The sequence below is a fragment of the Tamandua tetradactyla genome, chromosome 17, assembly GCF_023851605.1.
Source record: "Tamandua tetradactyla isolate mTamTet1 chromosome 17, mTamTet1.pri, whole genome shotgun sequence".
NCBI lineage: Eukaryota > Metazoa > Chordata > Mammalia > Pilosa > Myrmecophagidae > Tamandua > Tamandua tetradactyla.
Window position 1 is genome coordinate 15288964 of NC_135343.1, and position 23388 is coordinate 15312351.

The window sequence follows — 23388 nt, forward strand, 5'->3', positions numbered from 1 at the left end:
CTGTAGAATAACAAGAGAATGGTTAAATAAATTAGGGCAGAATCCATTGGTGGAATGTTAAGCAGTCATAAAAAGATTTTCAAATAATATTTGATGACAAGAAAAATGCTCACAATACAATGCTAAGCGTAAAAGCAAGATAAAAATATGAATTCAGTGTAATCTCACATTAAGGAAAATAGTACATGAATGGAAAAAGAAGGACTGGAAGGAAAGGCAACAAAATGCTAAATGCTTACCATACCAAGAATGGGCTTTAAGGGTGATTTTAGTTTTCTTCTCTTTAAAATCTATATTTTTATATTTTCCATTTAAATGCTTCAAAATATTTTATTACAAAATACAGTACAAGGTTCATAGAATGTTTTCCAATATTCTTTAATTCATACACTGTGAGCAAGTCCTGTCAAACACTTGGCTTTGCCCACATGAACTCTATAATAATTTTAGTCTTTTTAAAGTTACAGAAAAAAATCTTATCAGTGAGTGAAAATGGAGTCAGCATATCAGAAAGGACCGCTGGGTCCCTGACTGCTGAAAATGCATGTCATTTTCCCCTTAGACTGTACCAGCCACCATGGCTGACCATCCACCAAAAGCTGGGACCCAAATTCGTCCAGAGAGACAGAGTGGAGCGAAAACAACTCAGGTCACTCTGGAGGTCTCAAGTGTTTACTTCTTACTCCTGGGTTTAAGCTCTTCAGCTGCATTACGAAGGAAAATGTAACTTTTCTTTCAAGGATTATAAAATTCATGTCCGTTGACCAGCCATAGCTGGATGCACAAGCAAATATGTTTCCACTGTGAAGGAAGCAGCAAGCCGATATTGGATCTAAGTGTTTCGAAGTTTTTAGTTTTGTTCTGGCATCTTTCTCCCAAAAACGGAATCTACCATCAGATCCCGCGGTTCCCAGAGTGGCATGAACAAGATGAAATGTGATGCCAACTTACGGCATAGATGTCCTGAGGAGCTGAAGTATTGGTTCCATTAGAATGATGACACTTAAAGGTAAAGTTATCTTTGGCTGGATTTGGGGGGTTGATGTAATGGATTGCAACTCTCCCCTGAATATTCCCCAGGGTAAAACCAGTGGGCTTGTTGTATTTGTCACCCATGGATGCTGATGTTTCAGTGGAGATTCTATCCTCCTGAATTCAGAAGGTTGGTCTCTAATTGGTAGACGATTACTCCCCTCTCTGCAGTTGCCACGACCGCCGTGGGGTAAATCACGTCCGCACAGTAACAGCTTTTGGAGAGTTACAAAACCATCATGGGATTTGACGATCTCGTGTCCCAAAACTTTAAAGTCTCATCCCAGCTCCCAGTCATCACACAGCTATAGTTTAGTACTTTGATCTAAAGTATGGTTTTAACAGGAGCATCACTCTGTGCAATCTGTATTGCCTGATAACTGCTGAGGTCCCACATTTCAGCAGTTTTATTATATGATGCTGTAAATACTTTGTTTCCATCATCACTCCAGCATACATCCAGGACAGGCCCGGTATCCATCTGCTGGGCTTTTGGAATAATCTGTCCACTGTCTTGAACTTCCCAGCAGTGAACATCATTCCCCCAGGGTCCTGCAATTAGAAAGTTCCCAGGCAAGGTTGGTGTTCTAGTTTGCTAGCTGCCGGAATGCAACACACCAGAGACGGATTGGCTTTTAATAAAAGGGGATTTATTTTGTTGGTTCTTCAGAGGAAAGGCAGCTAACTTTCCACTGAGGTTCTTTCTTACGTGGAAGGCACAGGATGGTCTCTGCTGGTCTTCTCTCCAGGCCCCTGGGTTCCAACAACTTTCCCCGGGGTGATTTCTTTCTCCATCTCCAAGGGCCCAGGCTGAGCTGCAAGTGCTGAGATGAGGAATGCCAAGCTGCTAGACTGTGCTACATTGCATTCTCTCATTTAAGCACAAGCCAATTAAGTCAAACATCACTCATTGCAGCAGACACGCCTCCTAGCCGACTGCGGATGTAATTAGCAACAGATGAGATTCACCTACCATTGGCTCATGTCCACAGCAACAGAACTAGGTGCTTTCACCTGGCCAAGTTGACAACTGAATCTAACTACCACAGTTGGCCAATGCCATCATCTGGAGATGTTACTTCAATAACCTTCGCAGGGTTGTGATGTTTGTAGTTGTGCCACCAAACATGCTGGTCCCACCAGTTCCAAAACCCGAGATTGTTCCAAACTGATTCATTCTGGTCCTGAACATTGAACCGTGGTGAGAGCTGGCAGTGGAGGGGGCAAGGGACTGGGCTGCCTGCGCCCCCGCTTTGGTGCTGAAGAGGTGAGAGCAAAGTGGTGCGGGCAAGGGTCAGGAGAGCCTGGGGTCACCTCTCGCCGGCAGTGGAGACTGCCCCAATTACTGCCTATATTACACTTATACTCAGAAAAAAATATATATTTTAAAACCAGAATGGCTATGGAACATTTTTTAAAAGCCTATATTAATTTGAGTATATAATAGGATAATATAGCACTATAGTTCAAAGTACTGGATCACCATAGGAATTTAGTGAGGTAATAGAAAGGACTTATCCAAAGCAAGTATGCAAGCAATTACTTTGTCAATTGTTACTTCCAAATGTTGCTTCAAAGTCATCACACATTACTTCAGCACATTACTTCAGCTAGGCTCAGCGCAAACCCACTCTTGAATTCAATGAGACACTAACCCTCTTCTGTTCCTACATACAGCCCTCTCTCATTTTTACATTTCCCTTGCTTTATCTGCCCTCTCTTTCTAACCTCAATCCTTTGTATTTTCCTGCTGTCCTTCAAATAAATGGTCCTTGAAAGCTTCCAATACCCATCAAACACAAATAAGATTGTGTTAGAGTCCATTCATTGGCAATCAAATCCCTCTTCGAGTACCCCGCCAGTTTTCTGAAACCTCATAGTATATTCCAAAGGCCATGATGGTAGACGAAACGTGACGCAGACACTTTGGGTTATGTTGTAGTAGATCTTGCTCCTCAATCCCTCCATATCAGCAGGTGGGATTGGAGATTGTCAATTCTTTCCCTCCCCCTGGACAAGCAGGCTTATTCTTCCTTAGGGATACCATCTCACTCATGCATTCACTCATTCATTCATTCATTTTCACAGGTCAGGGCCTCTTTTGGTGGGCTTGGCTTAGGTTGTTGACCCAACCCCTATCCAAATCAGCAGCAAAAGTTCCTTTTGATTAATCAAGTCTTTCCCTCTTTCAAGTTCCGCCTCCTTCTTGAGTTTTCTCTGCCTGTCATGTTGGCCTCAGCTTTTTCCAAAGTCTTTTAAGAAGATTCTAGTTTCATTTCTTAGCACATGATTATATTCTTATAATTTGTCTTTTTTTTTCTAGTTGTTAATGTCAATGTTATGGTTAATTTTGCTGCATATTTGTTCCATTTACTTCTGGCTTAAACTATCCCTGTATGCAATACAAAGAAGAGAGAGAAAAATTTTAGTTCTTAGCTATAATATGATTCTGTACCAGAATGGCTACCTCTGCCTGATAAGTACTGAACTCCAAACATGATAAATCATCACTCACATTTAGCACCTTTTAATATACATATATATACTATCTGTATTCTTCTGTGACCCTCACGTGAAGCGTCTTTTTATTTTAATGACATCGGTCCTAATCAAGCCATTGCTGACTACCCCCCATAATCTGCTTGAACAGTTCTGCTTTCAGTTGCCTAAAATAAGTGATCCAGAAAGTTCTGCTTCAGTGCTTTTCTTTTACCTCTGTATGCACTTGTTCTGGCTCTATGCTCTTATCTTCCCCATCACACTCTCACCTCCATCAGTCTCGGCCCTGGCCTAGTTCTATCCACGGACTGCTGCCCACAACCAATCTTTGATAGAGGGAAACCAGCTCCCCTGGTGAGGTGACATTGGAGAAAGTCCTCAGTGCAGACCCAAAAGGTCCTCTCAGGGTGCAGTAGCACACACCAGGCAGCCGGCTCCCTGCTCCACACTCCCTAGGAGGGCCAGGCTGCTTGACTGCCTCCTCAGTCCAGGGCTCCTGGGTGCCCTGGGCTTCACTCATCCCCTGGGTTACAGGTAACCACCCTGAGGTCTCCTTGTCTTTGATATATCTCCCCAGATGCTGGGCTTTCTACTTTCTCTGCCTCAGAAGCCACATCCCCAGTCCAGTGGGATCACTCTCTGCCCCCCCAACCGACTCCCATCTTTTCAGATTTTACATGTGGTTGGATTAAAGAGCCACTTCTTCCCTGGTATTACTCAGCTATCTTTTCCCTGCTCTCTCCAACCTCTCTGTCCTTTCTCCTGGCACACAGAGTGACCCCATGGCCAGGAATCATTCTGCGATTTACAATCATCGCCCATCCGTGCAGATTACCTTGAAATGTATACCCAAGCCCAGATATCTCCAGCCATCTGACAACATTATCTGCTGGTTCTCTGCTCCTGAATCTTTCACTGGCACCTCAGCTGGCACTTAGCATATTCCAGAAGGAGCTCATCCTTCTTGCCTGAACTCCTCCTCCTCCTTGCTTCCCTACTTTGGTTAATGGCACCGTCATTTCCTAGTCCCACAGACACAAAGCATGTCCTCTCATTCTGGTCAGTTGTCAGAGCTTATAGATTCAATTTCTTGAATTGCTGAGATGAGGTATAAAGTAGTGATTACTCTGGAGCCAAACTATCTGGGTTCAAAATCATGGATCCACTGGTAAGCTTGTACCAGTTATATAACCTCTCTGTCTCAACTGTCCCATCCATAAGATGAGAATAATAATTGTGCCTATGTCATAGTGCTGACTTGAAATTATATGTGTTAAAGCACCCGGAACAGTGCCTGAGTGTAGTAAGTATCTTGTGTTGACTATTTTTATCTATTTCACATAGAACTTTTTAAAAACATTTTTTATTAGTGTAGTTGTAAGTTTACAGAAAAAATCACGTAGTAAGTAAGTACAGACTTCCCATGCCTACCCACAGTTTTCTGATTACCAACATTTTGCATAAGTGTTGTACCTTTGTTACAATTGGTGAAAATATTATTATAATTATAGTGTTAATTATAGTCCATAATTTCATTAAGGATCATTGTTTGTGTTGTACAGTTCCATTTTGGTAAAATATAAACAACCTAAAATTAATCATTTTAGCCATTTTGAAGTATTCAAGTGGTATTAAATACATTCACAATTTTGTGCAACCATCACCACCATCCAGCACCAAAACTTTTCCATCACCTCAAACAGAACATTGTACCAATTGAGTATTAACTTACTATTCCCAACTCTGACCCCTGACACTGATAACCTGTATTCTAATTTCTGACACTATGAACTTGCATATTCTAATTATTTCATATCATTGAAACCGTACAATATTTGTCCTCTTTTGCACCTGGTTTATTTCATTCAATATGATATCTTCAAAGTTCATTCATGTTGATTCAGAATTGCATTCCTTTTTAAGGTTAAATAATATTCTATTGTATGGATATATCACATTTTGTTTACCCATTCTTCAGTTGATAGATACTTGGTTTCCTTCCACATTTCAGCAATTGTGAATAATGCCACTGTGAACATTGGGTGCAAATATCTATTTGAGTTCCTGCTTTTAATTCTTTTGGGTATATACCTAGAGGTCACACAGAACCTTTAATTCCCATCACAGCCTCACATCATTCTCACCACAAGCACACTAGTATAGATCTTCATCGAACTACTTCCTTAACCTCCTCATTGTTGCTCCCTCTCTCGATGCTGGATAGAATTTCCTAGAGCACAACTTGGTTACCCATTGCTGCTCTCAGTCCCCTTCACCACCTGATCCAGTTGCCACCACCTCTCACCAGGATGAATGAAATAACTCCCTAAGTAGTTTCTTTGAATCTACTCTTGCTGTTTTCTAATGCACTCTCCTCGCACTACTAAACATCTGATCTTGCCATTTCTCTATTTAAAGCACTTTGGTAGATTCCCAATGCTCATGGAATAATGTAGTTATAGTCTGGCTACTGGAAGTGCATCCCAGGAGCTTGTTAGAAAAGCAGAATCTTGGTTCCATCTCAGGTCTATTGAGTCTGAATCTGTATCTTAACAAGATCCTCATTAAAGGTTGAGGAGGCCTGTTCTTCAAAACCTGTTATGGTCTGGCCCTCTTTCCTCTGTAGCCTCCCCTTGTCTGCATCCCTGCCCCACTGGCCTTCGTTAGTCTCTCTGGTCACAGATTCCTTGTCACCACAGAACCTTTTACTTTGGCTTCCATGAGTTGGGATGCTCTTCCCATCACCTCCTTGCTTTCTCCTGGCTAATTCCTTCAGACACCAACTCAAATGTCATTTTTCTTATTTCCTGAGACTAGAACAGTTCCCTCATTATTCACTTGCATAGCAGCCTGTGCTCTTCTTTCAGAGAACTTAATGCAATTTGTAATTTTGCATTTTTTGTGAGTATTTAATGAATATGCATCTCTCCCCATAGACTGCAACTCCTTGAAGACAGAAACTATATCTATTTTCTTCATTTTTGTATTCCTCAGAACCTAGCACAGTGCCTAGAATATTGTAAGTATTCAGTAAATTGTATCCCTTTACCACCTTGATTCATTCATTCAACAAATATTTATTTATGTATATCTACCACATGCCAGGCTTTGTGCCAGATGCTGGGCATATGTTATTAAATATTATTTCCACTCTTATGGCACTTACAGTCCAATGGAAGGGGGACAGACAATCAAGCAATCACAATGAAACATAACATTACAACTGAGGTAAATCCTATGAAACAAAGGCACATAGCGTTATAAGTATTCATGAAGACTAGTCATAGCTATTTTCCAATTGTTGCTATATATTATAAAAAGTATGACAGTCAATGTGTACTTTATTTTTTCACACCTTTATTGAAATATAATTCCCATACATCTCATCATTTAAATTGCACAATTCAATGACTTGAGCATTGCTAGACTGTGCAACCATCAGCACAACCAATTTTAGAATGTTTTCATTACTCCAAAAAGAAACTGTTTCCCTTAGTCATCACCCAACCTCCTCTGCCACTCAATCCTAGGCAACCACTAATCCACTTACTGTCCTACGGATCTGCCTATTCTGGACATTTCATATAAATAAATTCATATATTATATGGTCCTTTATGTCAAACTTCTTTCTCTGACCATAATATTTCCCAGGTTTATCCATGTTGTAGTCTGTATCAGTGCTTCATTTCCTTTTATTGCCAAATAATATTCCATTGTACCATGTATTTTTCTCAGCACAGCCAGAAACAGGATACTGTTCCACTGTATCCTCCACAGCCAAACAAATTCAGTTTGTCATGTGTCTAGAAAAGTTGACAGTAAGTAAATGTTGGCTGAGCCTGACATGGGTGGCAGCCGCGTTTAGAAAGCTTCTTTTCATGAGTGACTGTATCCACTCAGTTCCCTTGGTCTATTTAGCATTTCTGACTCAAAAACGGAAGTGATTCTATTTTGGCATTCTTTCTCTCTCTCTCTCTCCTGCATAGACTCTTCTGACTTGCTATGTTAAATTATGCAGGTTACTTAAACTCTGTTTTTTTAACGCCTTGCGTACTCTTTAAAATGAGTCCAGTACGGCCTGCTTGGTTGCCAAAGCTGTTTGGAGAGACAAATTTTCATATGATCTGCATCATCAACTCCCACAGAAAGCAAAAGGAATTTGATGTGTGGGGTAGTCTGGGATCCAGTCCAAAATTAGTGCTCATCTGGAAGAAATATGGAAGCCTGATACAACTCTTTTAATCATATTCATTTACTGTCTTTCCTCTAAGGAGCTTTGTAAAGCTTTATCTCCTTTGCCCTTTTTCTATATAAGGTGAGGTAATCTTAAAAAAAAAAAAAAAACTGTAGTGAAAAATACCTATTCTTATACCCTTTTTTAGCCAGCTGCAAACCAAAGAGAGTAATTTGTCTGGTCTGGTTTTGTGACCTGGGGAAGGACTGCTGAGAACACTCAGAATTCTCTCTCTCTCTGTTTTTTTTTTTTGCCCTAAGACTGGCCTCTCTTGAGATGTAAAATCCAATTAAATTAAATTAATCACGCATGTGATATCACTCATGTCCTGAGGAGGATGCAAAAACAAAACAAACATCTTGCTTTCAAAGTGCCCAAGGTCCAACAGTTTGATAAGGAGCAGTGGTACATAAGGCAGAATGAGCTAAATGTCAAAGGGAGCAAAAATCTAAATGCTAAGGGAGCAGGAAAGAGAGAAGTGATTGCTTTTTGGTGGGGCGACGGGCATAGTCACACGGAGAAGATTATTTTGGGTTGGGTTTTAGAGGATTGCTAGAACTTTTAAAGCTGGGAGTGGGAAAAAGTAGTTAAACGTGTCAAAGGGAGTTCCTTGCAGTAGGAGGGTGCCCAGCAACCAGCTCAGGTGTGCGAAGGGCAGCAGTGAAAAATAAACCGAAAAAGCAGATTGCGAAACTTGATTTAAAAACGAGGAAATAGGTTCTTGATCATTTCAGCAACAGGAAGACAATGAAGGTCTTTGGCGGGGTGTCCATCAGAACTGTGCTTAAGGACAATTAACCTGGCGAGAGGGTGAAGAATAATAGGCAAGAGGAGAGACTTCAGGCTGGGAAAGCAAACAGACAGGTAGTCTAACAGTCCAGACCGGAATCGAGGCAGAGGGAATGGAAAGGAGGTGACCGTTACAAGAGGCTCTGAGATCTAGGTGTGGAGGCGAGTCTTGGGAGGGGTGGAAACTACTCAATAGAACTCCCTCCAAGGCGTAGGGACTGGGAGGAGCCAAAGTTATAACCACACCCCCTAGTGACGACAGGCGGCCATCTACGGCCTCTGATTGGCTATTCCGACGCCAGTCCGGGGGAGGAGGCGGTGTCCTGCCCCCGCCCCTCGGGGCTCTAAGTGAGGCGGGGTGGGCTCAGAGCCCCGGGAGCCCGGGAGCAGGCGCTGAGCGGACGTGGGGCGCCGCGGCGGCCGGGGGCCTGCAGCAGAGGTAGGCAGGTAGGAAGCGCGGGGAGTCGAGGGGCGACCCCAGCGCCTCCCGGGTCTGGGGAGCCCGCCTCGAGAGTGCGAGGTCCGGGGGCTAGGGCGGCGGGGACGGTAGGCAGCCTGCCGAGCCCGCGGGAGGGGCCGAGGCGGCCTGAGCGGCTGGCGCGGGACTGGACCCTGCGCGTCCCGCCGCAGCCCGGGGACTCGACGTCGCCCTCGGGTCTGGGGTCCCGCGTCTCCAAGAGTCTGCTGGGGGCGGTGGCTTTTTGAAAACTTTTTGACAAGAAGACCTGTCTGACACTTTCTGTCTGAAAACTCGGGGCGCGGGTGGTCGTCGGGGGGCGCCCCGGGGCTGGCCCGCCCGAGGGACCCACTCTGCCGGGGGTGCTGTGGCTCAGCCTCGGCTTCTTGGAAGCCCCGCTGGGATGTGAGGAGCGAAACTTCTCAAAACTTTAAAGAGCTGTTTCCTGCACCTCGAGTTGCCCGAATGTCAAAGTGCCCTAGAACTCCGCTGTCCCTGAAGCCATTAGACCACTTTTTAGGAGACGGAACGGTAGCCATAGATTCTCCTAACGCGAAACGCTGTGCGAAGAGAAGTTGAAGCGTTTAGGTTGGAAAGGGCTGTTGCTGCGCGACCTGCAGTTCTGTGCTTTCTTTGTGAAGATGCAAGATGCCAGTCGCGTGCCTCCACCACCGTGTCCCCGAGGAGCTGCGCCACCGAAGGGCAGACTCTGCCTAGGTCGGACTAGCTGGTGGGAGGTTTCTTAAACAAGGCATGCCTCAGTTTAGTCAAGAAAAACATCTTTTCTGCTTTAGGAAAAAAAAAAAAAGTGCATGTTTACCTTGCCAAGTTAAGCTGTCCCTTAAAAGAGGAGAGAACTAAAGCATATGAGCGTCTCCTCTGAGCTTCATCAGTGTCAGCCTCAGTAGATGAATTCTTTCTCTTTTTTTCTTCCCTTTTTGGGATTTGGAAGAGAAACAGGAAGTCGGGGATTCAGAGAAAAGAGCATTCACTTCACAATTGGAAACAGTTTATTTTGTGTCAGTAAATATTTCCAAAAGTCACTGGGGGATATTTGGAAAACCAGGACTCCTTTTCTGTGCTCTGCAGTGAAGGTGGATTACTTTCTAATTCAAAATGTAGAGATGATATTAATTTAACATTTGATTATACCTCCTAAAGCTATACAGGTAAATTCTGTAAAGTCCGTGGTAATGGAAAAGGCTGGTGGGCATTGGGCATTGTTCAGAATTAGAATCCTTAACTATCCAAGCTGGTGCACTGTCACAACAGTTACTTAATACTTGTTGATTAATTGAAATTATGGAATCAAACGAGGAAATTAAATGTTTCGATTTCTGTGTGGATCAGCCAACCAATCTGTAGTTTTGAGTTATAAAAAGTTATGACCCACTCAATAAGGAATGTAAATGTTAAATGCCAATTAAATAATATTTCTACAGTTTTGCTATGTCACTATAAATGTATAATTAGCATAACTAAGGAAATGGGTTGATACATTTAACTGAATTTATTTATTGTCTGATTTTCATAGGGTAGTCTTCTTGATACTTTTGTATGTATGATACTTTTCATCTTTGAAGCTAAAAAATACAATTCCTTCTAAATTAAAGGAGTTAACGGTGGAAGGGTACAACCACAAACAATGGATCATTAAATTTGTAAATGTGGACCTAGTAAGCTGCCTTTTAAACTGTTATTTTTCCTTACTTATTTGTAAGTTTATGCTTTTTATTGAGATATAATTTCGTAAACCGTAAAATTTCCCCTTTCAGAGTAGATTTGAGTATATTTGCAGAACTGTGCAGCTATCACCACTAATTCCAGAACATTTTCATCACCCCGAAAAGAAACCCCCAGTCCATTAGCACCAACCCCCCCTTGCCCCTTCCCTGTAGTCCCTCACCACTAATCTACTTTCTGTCTCTTTGGATATGCCTATTCTGCATTTTTATATGATATTTCATATAAATGGGATCATATAATATGTGGTATTTTGTGACTGGCTTCTGCCACTTAGCATATTGTTTTCAAGGTTTATTAATGTTGTAGTATGTATTACTACATTATTCCTTTTTGTTGTTGAGTAATATTCCATTGTATGAATAGATTACATCCCGCTTATCTAGTCATTAATTTGGGTGGTTTCCACTTTTTGGCTATTGTGAATAATGCATCTATGAATGTTCATGTAGAAGTTTTTACACAGACATATTTTTGTATCTCTTGTTTCTCTTCGGTACTTGGGTGTGTAACTAGGAGTGGAATTGCTGAGTCATATGGTAATTCTATGTTTAACTTTTTGAAGAACTGTCAGACTGTTTTCCAAAGTGGCTGCACTGTTTTACATTCCCCCCCAGAAGTGTACGAAGGTTTCATTTTTTTCACATCTTCTCCATCGCTTCTCTCTCTTTTTTATTCTAACCATCCTAGTGGATATGAGGTGGTATTTCATTTTCCCTAATGCTCATAAGGTTGCGGGTCTTTTCAAACGCATATTGGCCATTTGTATATCTTCTTTGAAGAAATGGCTATTCGGATTCTCTTTTTTGGGGGTGGGGTGGGGTGCATGGTCCAGGAATTGAACCCAGGTCTCCCGCATGAAAGGCAGGCATTCTAATCACTGAACTACCTGTGCACCTGCTCTTCAGATTCTTTATCCATTTTTACATTGGATTGTCTTTTTATTGTTCAGTTGTAATTATCCTTTATGTTTTCTGGATATAAGTCCCCTATCAGATACATAATTTGCAAATATGTTCTCCATTTCTGTGGGTTGTTTTTTTTCTTTCTTGACTGTGTTCTTTGAAGCACAAAGTCTAATATATATATATTTTTCCTTGATTACTTGCACTTCAGGTGTCATATCTAAGAAACTGTTGTCTAATCCAAGGGTGTAAAAATTTATGTCTCTGTTTTCTTCTAAGTGTTTTAGATCTTTGCTTCTTACATTTAGATCTTTGATCCATTCTGAGTTAATTTTTGTAAATGGTGTGAGGTAGAGGTCCAAAATCATCCATTTGCATATGGATATCCAGTTGTACCAGCATCATTTGTTATAAAAACCATACTTTTCCCATTGAGTAGTCTTGTCATCCTTGTAAAAATCAATTGATTGTAAATGTAAAGATATTTTCTGTCTCTCAATTTTATTTTACTGTTCTGTATGTCTGTTTTGTGCCAGTTCCACACAGATTTTATTACCATAGCTTTTAGTAAGTTTGAAATTGGAAGTGTGCATCCTCCAACTTTTCAAGATTGTTTTGGCTATTTGGGGTTCCTTACATTTCCATATGACTTTTTTTGTACAGTCCTTTTAAATTTTTTTATTTTTCAAATATTTTTATTGAAAAATATCTACACACATACAGTACAACCATACTGAATAATGAGTGATTCACTATATCATTACATAGTTGTGTATTCATCACCATGATCATTTTTAGAACATTTGCATCACTCCAGAAAATGAAATAAAAAGAAAAAAAATTCATACATCCCACACTCCTCATTCCTCCTTCTCATTGACCCAAAGTATTTCAATTTACCTCATTTTTACTATTTATCTCCCCCTATTATTTATTTTTTTTTTATTGTTATTATTTTTTTACTCATCTGTCCATACCCTGGATAAAAGAAGCGTCAGAAACAAGGTTTTCACAATCACAATGTCAGGAATCAGGGCTACTGAAACATGGTTCAACAGTTTTAGATACTTCCCTCTAGCCACTCCAATACACCATAAACTAAAACAGGATATCTATATAACGTGTAAAAATAACCTTCAGGATAACCTCTCGACTCTGTTTGAAATCTCTCAGCCACTGAGACTTTATTTTGTCTTATTTATTATCTCTTCCCCCTTTTGGTCAACAAGGCTTTCCTAATCCCTTGATGCCGAGTCCCAGCTCATCCCTGGGAGTCATGCCCCACGTAGAGGAGAGGACAGTGAATTCAGTGAATTCACCTGGCTTAGAGAGGCCATATCTGAGCAACCTCTGGGGATGAATGACTCTTAGGCATAATTATCAGTAGGTTTAACCTCTCCTTTGCAGGAATAAGCTTCATAGGGACAAGCCCCAAGATTGAGAACTCATCCTATCCAACTGATTTTCCCCACTGCTTGCAAGAATATGAGGAATACTCTAGATGGGGAAGTTTAATAAATTCTCCTTTCTCCCCAGTCCCCCAAGGGGACTTTGCAAATATTTTTTATTCTCTGCCCAATTTCTCTAGGATATATTAGGCATCACACTAACCTGGACAAACCAACAAGATCTCACGCCCTATTCAGGATTCCATGTAATTATGGTGTTCCCCTAAACTGACCATACAAGTTAAATTAGATAATGTGCTACCCAAAATATAAATTTTGCACCAAATAAACATCTTTCCCTTGGGTCTCAAACAGAGATTGAAGTTTGAAAATATGGGCCGTATGATCCTTTACCTTGTATTCTGATTTACCTTAGTCCCATCCAGATCAGCTTCATTCATATTTCTAGATGATGTCTGATAATTTTTTCAGCTTTTTAAACAGTTCCTGAATGGGGTAATCTGACTCTCATAGCTTCAGTGCTCTAACTCGGAGTCTCAGGTGTCACATAAATACCTGATATTTCAGGGAACGAGCAGGTTATGTACATATAGCTCAGTATCTCAGAATTTAGACATAACTGTCAGTTATAACTCTTAAATATATGTGACTGCTCTAAGAGTTTAAATCCAGAAACCTTTACAATAGGCCCCACCTGATAACCCATGCTCTTAGCTTCAATTCTGTGACTTTGTATATTATAGTTAATCCATATGAGTGAAACATGATAATATTTGTCTTTTTGTTTCTGACATTTTATTCAACATACTATCCTTAAGGTTCATTCACCTAGTTACATGCCTCACAACTTCGTGTGTTTCACAATTTCATTCCTTCTTGCAGCTGCGTTTTGTATGTAAACACCACAGTTCTCCCTTTCATCCTTCAGTCGTTGTACCCTTAGGCCAACTCTATCCATTATGGATCTAGAACACTGCCGCCATAAACACCAGTGTGCAAATGTTCAATTGTGTCCCCATTCTCAGTTCCTCTAGATATATACCTAGCAACACAATGGGGTTGGAAGATCATATGGTGGTTAACCCCACTTCTAGCTTCCTGTGGAACCACCCTCTGTCCTCCAGAGGTCCTGCCCCTCTCAACTTCCCTACCTACAGTGAATAGGTACATCTCTTTCTCCACATTTTCTCTAGCACTTATTTCTCTCTGCTCATTTTTAGCAATTTTATTCACACATCAAATAATCCAATCTAAGTAAATAGACATACCACCATAATCTATATGAAGACATTATCTTTTCTTCCACATAGAATCCATACCCCTCCCTCATGTCTCTCCCCCGCTTGTTGACATTTACCCCATGTCCCCTCCACCCCACTTGTTGACATTTAGTATGACTTTGTTACATGCAGTGGAAACATATTACAGTTTTACTGTTGACTGTAGACCCCAGCTTGCATTGATTGTACGTCTTCTTGTATACCATCCATTTTCAACCTCTTGCAATGTTGGCGTTCATTTGTTCTCCCTCATGAAAAAACGTTTTTATATTTGTACATTTAATCACCATCATTGTTCATTCTAGGCATTCTTAAGTTATGCTGTCTCAGTCTCTATCCTCAATTTTTCCTTCTGGTTTCATAGGTGCCCCCAGCCCTTTCCCTCAATCAAACTCACACTCAGCTTCATTCAATGTACTTATACTGTTGTGCTATCAACAGGCAGTATTGTGCTATCCATTTCTGAATTTTTACAGTCAGTACTGTTGTACAATCTGTATTCCTTCAGCACCAAATGTTCAATATCAACCCTCTTTCTATCTCCTGATAACCTGTGTTTTAACTTTAACTCTCAAAATTCATTGATTAACATTAGATCCTATTAGTGAGACCATACAGTATTTGTCCTTTTTTATTTCTGGCTAATTTCACTCAGCATAATGTCCTCAAGTTTCATACATGTTGTTACATGCTTTGTGACTTTCTTCTGTCTAATAGCTGTGTAGTATTCCATTGTATGTATATACTGCAGCTTGTTTAACCACCTGTTTGTCGATAGACATTTGGGTTGTTTCCATCTCTTGGCAATCATAAATTTCGCTGCTATGAACATTGGTGTCCAAATGTCAGTTCGTGCCCTTACCTTCAGTTCTTCTGAATATATATTTAGTAAAAGGATTGTTGGAACATATGGCAGTTCTATACTTAGCTTCCTGAGGAAGCTAAGTTCTATACTCAACTTCCTGAGGACCTGCCATACTGCCTTCCAGAGTGGTTGTAATATTTTATGTTCCCACCAATAGAGTGTGCCTCTTTCTCCACATCCTCTCCAGCACTTATGGTTTCCTGCTTTTTTTAAATATAATGGCCATTCTAGTGGGTGTGAGATGACATCTCATTGTGGTTTTGATTTATATTTCTCTAATAGCTGGTGAAGTTGAACATTTTTTCATGTGCATTGTTAAATGGCTAAAATGTGCATTTTAGCCATTTGTGTTTCTTCTTCTGAAAAGTGTCTGTTCATATCTTTTGCCCATTTTAAAATTGTGTTGTCTTTTTTGTTGTTGAATTGAAGAATCTCTTTATATATTCTGGGTGCTAAACCCTTTTCTGATATGTGGTTTCCAAATTGTCTCCCATTGTGTGGGCTGCCTTTTTTACTTTCCTGACAAAGTTCTTTATGCATGAAAGTGTTTAATTTTGAGTAGATCCTCAAAATAGATAGAAATTTATCTATTTCTTTTTTCAGTGTTCATGCTTTGAGTGGTCTAGGAAACCACCTCCTATTACAAAATTTGTAAGACATTGCCCTACATTTTCTTCTAACAGTTTTATCGTCTTAACTGTTTAGGTCTCGGATCCATTTTGAATTAATTTTTAAATAAGGTGTGAGATATGGATTCTCTTTTATTCTTTTGCATACAGATATTCAGTTCTCTATTCATACAAATTTTAGGATCACTTTGTCAATTTCTGCTGAAATAGGTAGCTGGAAATTTGATAGGGGTTGCATTGAATCTGTTGATTAATTCAGGAGTATTGGATTTTAAAATATTAAGTCTTCCAATCTGTGAACATGGATGTCTTCCATTTATGTAGGTTTTCTTTAATTTCTTGCAGTGATAATTTGGTTTTCAGTGTACAAGTTTTACACTTCTTTTGCTAAATTTATTCCTTAGTCTTTTATTCTTTTCAATGCTTTCATAAATGAAATTCTTTTCTTTTTTCTTTTTTTTAGGAGTTATTTTCTTAATTTCATTTTCATATTGTTCCTGATTTTTGCTTATTAATCTAATATCCTACAAACTTTCTGAACCAGTTTATTAGCTCTAATAGTTTGTGTGTGTGTGTGTGTGTGTGCATGTGTGTGTGTACATGTAAAACCCCTAGGATTTTCTAGGCTATGATCATGTCAACTGCTTTCCAATCTGGATGCTTTTTATTTCATTTTCTTATCTAATTGGTGTCTGCACTGGCTAGAACTTCCAGCATAGTGTTGAACAGAAGAAGTGAAAATATATGGACAACTCTGTCTGGTTCCTGACTGTAGGGAGAAAGCTTTCATTCTTTTATAATTAAGTATGATGTTAGCTGTGGGTTTTTCATAGATACCCTTTATCAGGTTGAGGGAGTTCCTGTCTATTCCTAGTTTAAGTGTTTTGTTTTGTTTTGTTTCATGGAAAAATGGTGGAGTGGTCAGATGTTTTCTTCTATACCTATTGAAATGATCCTATAGTTTTTGTTCTTTATTTTGCTAATGTGGTACAGTATATTGATTGCCCTTCATTTGTTGCAAAAATATACTCTTTATGGTAATTTTTTAAACTATGAAAATTTAACAGTAGAATATAAAAAAAATTATTTTAAGTATAGAGCAAAAAATGATCGACATGAAATATAATCTTCTTGTTGCTTAAGATAGAAGAGTATACTCCTTTGTTCTTGTGTGGTCGATCATATGAATGGTTCAAGATTTAATGATATCCATTTCAGGACCACTTTTCTGTTTTAACATTTTAGCCATATTTCTTTTCCTGTCCACTGTAAATCTAAATGGAGGAGAAATGTAGTAGAAGTAAATTTTAGAGTTTGTGACTGACTGCGTCATCTACTAGAAGCTGCATTATCTACTCCTAAGTCATTGATAGTAAACGCTAATATGGGTAATGAGAAATATCATACAAGGCTAAAATATTTAGAAAAAACTTAGGAAACAATGGGTGAAACTTCTTAAAAAAAAGAAATGAAAAAGACAATGGTCTCTGCATTGATCAGTTTCTCTTATATTATGACTGGGATATAGAAGCTTCGAGATTATTAAGGTGCCTTTGTAGATGAATTTTGCTTTTATTTATTTCTAAGTTATTGAGTGATAATATCGTATTAATATGAAAACTGATTTATGCACAAAATGGTATAATGTTTTTTTTTAATTTTTTTATTGTGTAATATAATATATATACAAATCAAAGAAAGAAAAAAGCAATGGTTTTCAAAGGAATCTTCAACAAGTAGTTAACAGGGCAGATCCCACAGTCTGTCATGGGCTACATACCATCTCTCATGCTTTTCCTTCTATCTGCTCCAGAACATTGGAGGCTAGAAGGAATAAATATTTTTTTATCATCACTTTTTTTCTTTTTTTGTGAGAAATAACATATATACAAAAAAGCAAAACATTTCAAAGCACAGCATAGCAATTAGCTGTAGAACAGATTTCAGAGTTAGAATGGGTTACAGCTCTACAATTTTAGGTTTTTACTTCTAGCTGCTCTAAGATACTGGAGACTAAAAGAAGTATCTGTAGAATGATTCAGCAATCATACTCGTTTGTTAATGTGAAAACTGAGTTATGTACAAAATGGTATAATTTTTTTTAATAACAGAAATAGTTTTTAAAAATTAGTGTAGGTTTAAGGAGGGGGTTATGTTATACTAAATATTAGGGGTGAACTTGATTAATATGTGAGTGACAGATATGTTTATACAACAAAAGGATAGAATAGTACACTTCAACTACAGTGCTATCCTAGGATTCTGATATCCAAGTTGGTTCCACCAAGACCCCCAATTGGCTGCCTCAAGAGATACATTCCTAATGCAAATTTTACCATTTCATAGCAAGGGCAAATCAGTAATACACTATCAAGCCATTAATTAAAAAACTAAAGTTTATTAAAATGGCCTAATAAAATATTAGCAAACACAGCTACTTTCATGAAACCCAGAGCCATAAGCAATCATGTTTCCAGAGTCAAGTTGTAGTTTTTTGCACTTTAGAACTGCAAAGCCAATTCCTTTGTCTCCTGTCTTCTCCCTTACAGTGTGTTCCTGGGATCAGTCTCCTCCCAAAGGAAAGTTATTATCATGGAAAACACTGATTTCCAGATTCACTAAATGTTGTGATTCTGAATTTCATATTTATGTTTTCTTTTCTTACATCAAATAAAAATTATGCTAACACGTCCAGGGTCATAATACTTTTGCCAGTAAAAAATGCCAAAGAGCTTTGGCTTGAAAGACAGCCTGGATCTTGACAAATTTAGGGTGTTGGTAAGTAATAATTGTAATACAAAGCTAAACTATAATTGTAGTATTGATATGAAGTTTCTGTAGTTTTCTATGATGCTACAAATTGAATTGAGCTGTAATACGTCTTTAAGATTATGGTAAAAATATAAGTTGATAGATTTTTAGAAATCTGTTGGGCAGTGCTAAAATAATAACAGTACTTCATGTTTGTGCAGCACTGTTATACTGTCCAAAATGTTAAAAATAGTGACATTTATTTGTTCTTCACAACTCACCCATGAGGAAGTATAATTTATTACTATAAGCAGCCCTTTTTTTCTAGGTTGGTGAAACTGAGAGAGAAGTTAAGTTGCAGTGAGTGGTACAGTGGCCTCCAACTCTGCCTTCCTCCCACTAAGTTCTTTCTGCAAGCTATAACCAGTTCAGAATTTATCTTAGAACTCAAAACTTGTATCTGGATAGCATTAGAATGTGACTAGCATGTGCGTAGTGGGTGAGGTAAGAAATTAACCTGAATGCTAATTGATGTTATGACATTTGCATTTTTTGTTTTCTAGAATAAATATGGCAGAGCTTTCTGAGTCAGAAGCTCCAGTAGATTGGAAAGAACGATGCATAGCTCTGGAGTCCCAGCTCATGAAGTTTAGAGTCCAAGCAAGTAAGATAAGAGAGCTCTTAGCAGAGAAGGTAAGCTTTTCTCCCTGACCTTTGGTATTTTAAGTGTCAGTTATTTAGGGTTTGTTTCATTTATATTAAATAATCTCAGTACTTTGGTGGTTAAACATTTTTAAGATAATGAATATAATTTAACTTTTGTCAGATGTTTGAGGCTATGCTTGGCCCATTCTTTTGCCAGTGTTAGAGTGGATTGGACATTAAGACAAAAAACATCTCTGCAAAAGCTAGTGGAATATATGAGAACTGTGTGTGTTTGATGAATGTGAAGTTCATTTATTCCACAAAGAAAACCTATAATTTATCTGATTTTATTAGAGGAGTATGACAGCATTTTGTTCTTCTAAATGTTTAGGAAAATCATGTGAAAGTGACTATAGTAAAGCATTCCCTATTGCTGGTGAAAAGTATTTATATTGTATTTAAAAGTAAGCACTTATTTAGACATTTGTGTTGACTTTATATCTTACTAAACTATCATCTGGGCCAGAATTTAGTTTCATATAATTTTATGGTACTCTTAATAGTTCTAATCATGTCATGAAAATTTAATTTCTGTCTCAGGAAATTTTTTTGTAGTTATAAATATATTCATAATACCAATAGAGCCATTCATTCAACAAATATTCATTGTTGGCTAATATTGTACCAAACACTGTCCTTAATGCTACAGTCACATCTGTGAACAAGATAACTTATGTTCCTCTTTATATGGAACTTTGACTCTAAACCTGTACAGGTATAGTAGCTACCAGCAACATGTGGCTATTGAACACTTGGAAATGAGGCTAATTCGACTTGTGATGTGTTTGAAATATAAAATACACACTGGAGTCCAAAGATTTGGTGTGAAAGAAAGAGTAGAAAATATCTCAATAATTTTTATGTTGGTTACATTTAAAATGATAATATTCTGATATTGGGTTAAATAGAAAATAGTAACATCAATTTCACCTGTTTATTTTTACTTTTTAAAAGTGGGTACTAGAAATTTTTAAATTATACATTTGGTTTATTGTATTTTTTGTTGTTGGACAGTACTGTTCTAGACGGATGGATAGATGATATTAATGATCATTCAAAGCTTATCAGAAAAACTCACAGGTGTTTTCTTAAACACTAGTCTGTATAATCCTTTTGGGATGGAGACAAGTATAAGTATCTTATTTCCAAAAAAAAGGTCTTAAATCTTCCTTCCATTGCTAGCCAAGAATCTCTTCATAGCACAATCCAGCAACACATCATTCAGTTTAAACCTTCATATATATGTGAAGAAAGTTGACACCCAGCCCCACCCTGGAAGCCTTGTGAAATGAGAGGAAAGCTCTCATTTATATATTCATATATGTATGAATTATATATATATTCGTATATAATTCATATATATATATATATATATAATCTTAATTGTATGTGCTTAAACATCTTTTAGGTGGAGAGACTAACTTTATCATACTCACGTTGGGTCACAGAGAGTGACCCAATAATAGGCTTTGTGAAAAAAATCCTTAATATCAGTTTGTTTTATATACTGCTATTAGAATGAAAAGTATAGTTTGAAAACAAATCCCAGTTTGAGTAGCTCCAAATTGGAGAAGCTCATTCTAACTCAAAGTTAGTTGTTCATCCTTTGTCTTTTGCTCCTCTCTTTCTAAATTTTATTTCCCAGATTGAGCTCTGATTTATCTGCTATTTTCACAACCCCAGCCACTCTATACAATGTTTTTGTTATGAGAATCAGTGATATCCTTGTTGCTAAATCTCATGGACACTTCTCCTTGTTGCCTTAGCCTCTTAGCAGTTAACACTGTTGACCACACTTTCCTTCTCAAAATTTTTTGGTTCCCTAGGCTTCTGTTCTCTTCTGGTTTTCTTCCGGACTGAATAAAAGTTGTGCTTAGTTGTGTTCCAATAAATCGACCTTTAAATTTTAAGTTTTAAAACAAAATTGTTTTGTTCTTTTGAGGTCATGTTGGAACGCGGTTCTTTATGAGTGCCTATTTTGTAAACTGTAATAGAATCTTTTTCTTTATAATTAAAATCATAAATAGCTTTTTGATTATTACTATATATGTTATTAGATTTTTTTTTCTTTGTCAGTGAATGAGTTATGAATGTCAAAATTGCTGTTTTAGTTGTGGTTTCTTTTCTTCTTTTTGTTTTTGTCTTCTGTATTTTGTATCCATGAATTAAATCCTTTGACAGATCCAAGAGATGAAGTTATTCAGATGTGTTTTACACATTGAAAAGTGGAATGGATATGTATGCCAAGTTACTCATGGTTTCCCAGTAAACATATGCAACACCAAAATGGGAATAAGGCTTTTCGCAATATTTTCTGCTGTATTCCATTATGCAATATTTTTCTCTGGGTTTGAAAAATTGTTTTGGGTACCCATCCATTTTTAATAAAAATACCTGTTTTAGTTTGCTAAAGCTGCTGGAATGCAATAAACCAGAAAGAGAACAGCTTTTAAAAAGGAAATTTATTATGGTGCAAATTTACAGTTGTAAGTTATGAAAATGTCCAAATTAAGGCACCAACAAGAGGTTACCTTCACTCAAGAAAGCCTGATGCCATCCATAACATGCTGGGAAGACATGTGGCTGGCATTTGATGGTGTCTTTGGCTTCTGGACACCTCCGTCAGCTAGGAAGGCACATGGTGACATCTGCCTGCTTTCCTCTCATTTCACAAGGCTTTGAGGGTGGGTGGTGGGTGGTAACTTTCTTAATCTTCAAAAGTCTTTGTGTGGACTCTGAAGCTTTTTTTAAAAAAGCTTTTTTTTACTCCTCTTAAAGGATGCCAATAAGCAGTCCCACCCTGAATAAGTGGAGACACATCTCCATGGCAATCACCTAATCCAAAGGTCCCACCCAATTGGAAACAACTTAATCAAAAAGATCCCATCCAACAACATTGAATGAGGATTAAAGACATGGCTTTTCTGGGGTACAACAGTTTCAAACCAGCATGTTTCACCCTCTGGACCCCTAAAAGACATGTTCTTTCCAAATGCAAAATACATTCATTCCATCACAGTATCACAAATACAAGTATCTTTAGAGTCCACATTTCTACCAGTAGTCTCTGTTACTGGACAAAGGCCGTGGATTCTTTTGCCTGACACACTCAATAACCAATTCCTGAGACACTGGGGTTTCAAAGAGAGGAAGAGTTTATTACTAGGTGCATAGTATGGAGAGCAGGTGGCCTATCGGCCCGAAATCTGTCTCCCAGAACTGTAGTAATTCTGATAATTTTATTAGAGAAAAGGTTGGGCAGAGTTTAAGTAATGAGCACGGTGGCCCCGGATGCTGTAATTAGAGGTGACCTGATTATTGAGCATGTGCATATTGATTACATGCTTAGTCACAGAATGTATGTAAGAAAATGGCAGGATAGGCATGATCTTTAATAGTATACTGAGGTTTAGGTGACTTGTAGGTTAAAGCCTAAGCTACTGTGCATGTCAGGTAGGTCCACTTTGTTAAATCCAGTTGCATTTATCAAGATGACTTGAACTTGGGTTAGGTTTATTCTGGACTGACCCAAGACCATTCATTAATAAACATTAGGGGCTATCTTTAGTGATTACAAGACTCTAAAGTTGAAAAACTGGATAACTGGGTATAAATGAAAATTAAACACAAGGTTTTTGCCATCAAAGGAACATAAGATAATGGCTATACAATCATTATCAGAGATCAAGGCAGCTGGGTTACAACTTAGAGATTTCAGTTATTTCTCTCTGTCTACTCCAATATACCAGAAAGCAAAAAAGGACTATCTATATAATGATTCAATGATCAAAATCATCCCTTAAATCCTGATTTCTTGGTTACATCTTCAAGGCATTCTAGGCCTTCCCTATCAAGCTCTTCGTAGCTCTTCCAGAATCTTCCCCTTATCCATCTCAAAAGCTGTTCCAACATGTTTGGTATTTGTATACCCCAGCACCCCTCTTCTCTGGTACCAAAATCTGTTGTAGTTTGCTAAAGCTGCTGGAATACAATATACCAGAAATGGAATGGCTTTTAAAAAGGGAATTTATTAAGTTGCAAGTTTGTAGTTGTAAGGCCATGAAAATGTCCAAATTAAGGCACCAGCAA

General features: G+C 38.4%; 1 protein-coding gene and 1 pseudogene across 4 annotated transcripts in view; one reads left to right on the top strand and one right to left on the bottom strand.

Moving 5' to 3' along the window:
- Positions 1-672: 672 nt before the first annotated feature.
- LOC143661502 (mRNA export factor-like) lies at positions 673-2209 on the bottom strand (annotated as a pseudogene).
- A 6667-nt stretch (positions 2210-8876) lies between these two features.
- Positions 8877-23388, top strand: part of PLEKHH2 (pleckstrin homology, MyTH4 and FERM domain containing H2) — a 129635-nt gene continuing 115123 nt past the window's right edge. For 2 of the 4 annotated variants that reach the window (XM_077134105.1, XM_077134108.1), the window contains exon 1: positions 19178-19287. Coding sequence is in view for 2 of the 4 variants with exons in the window: in XM_077134106.1 (XP_076990221.1) it covers positions 19165-19287 (123 nt within the window). In the remaining 2 variants the exon portion in view is untranslated. Of the gene's footprint in view, positions 9003-19157; positions 19288-23388 lie in introns of those variants that run through there. The other 2 variants (XM_077134106.1, XM_077134107.1) reach the window with 2 other exon arrangements.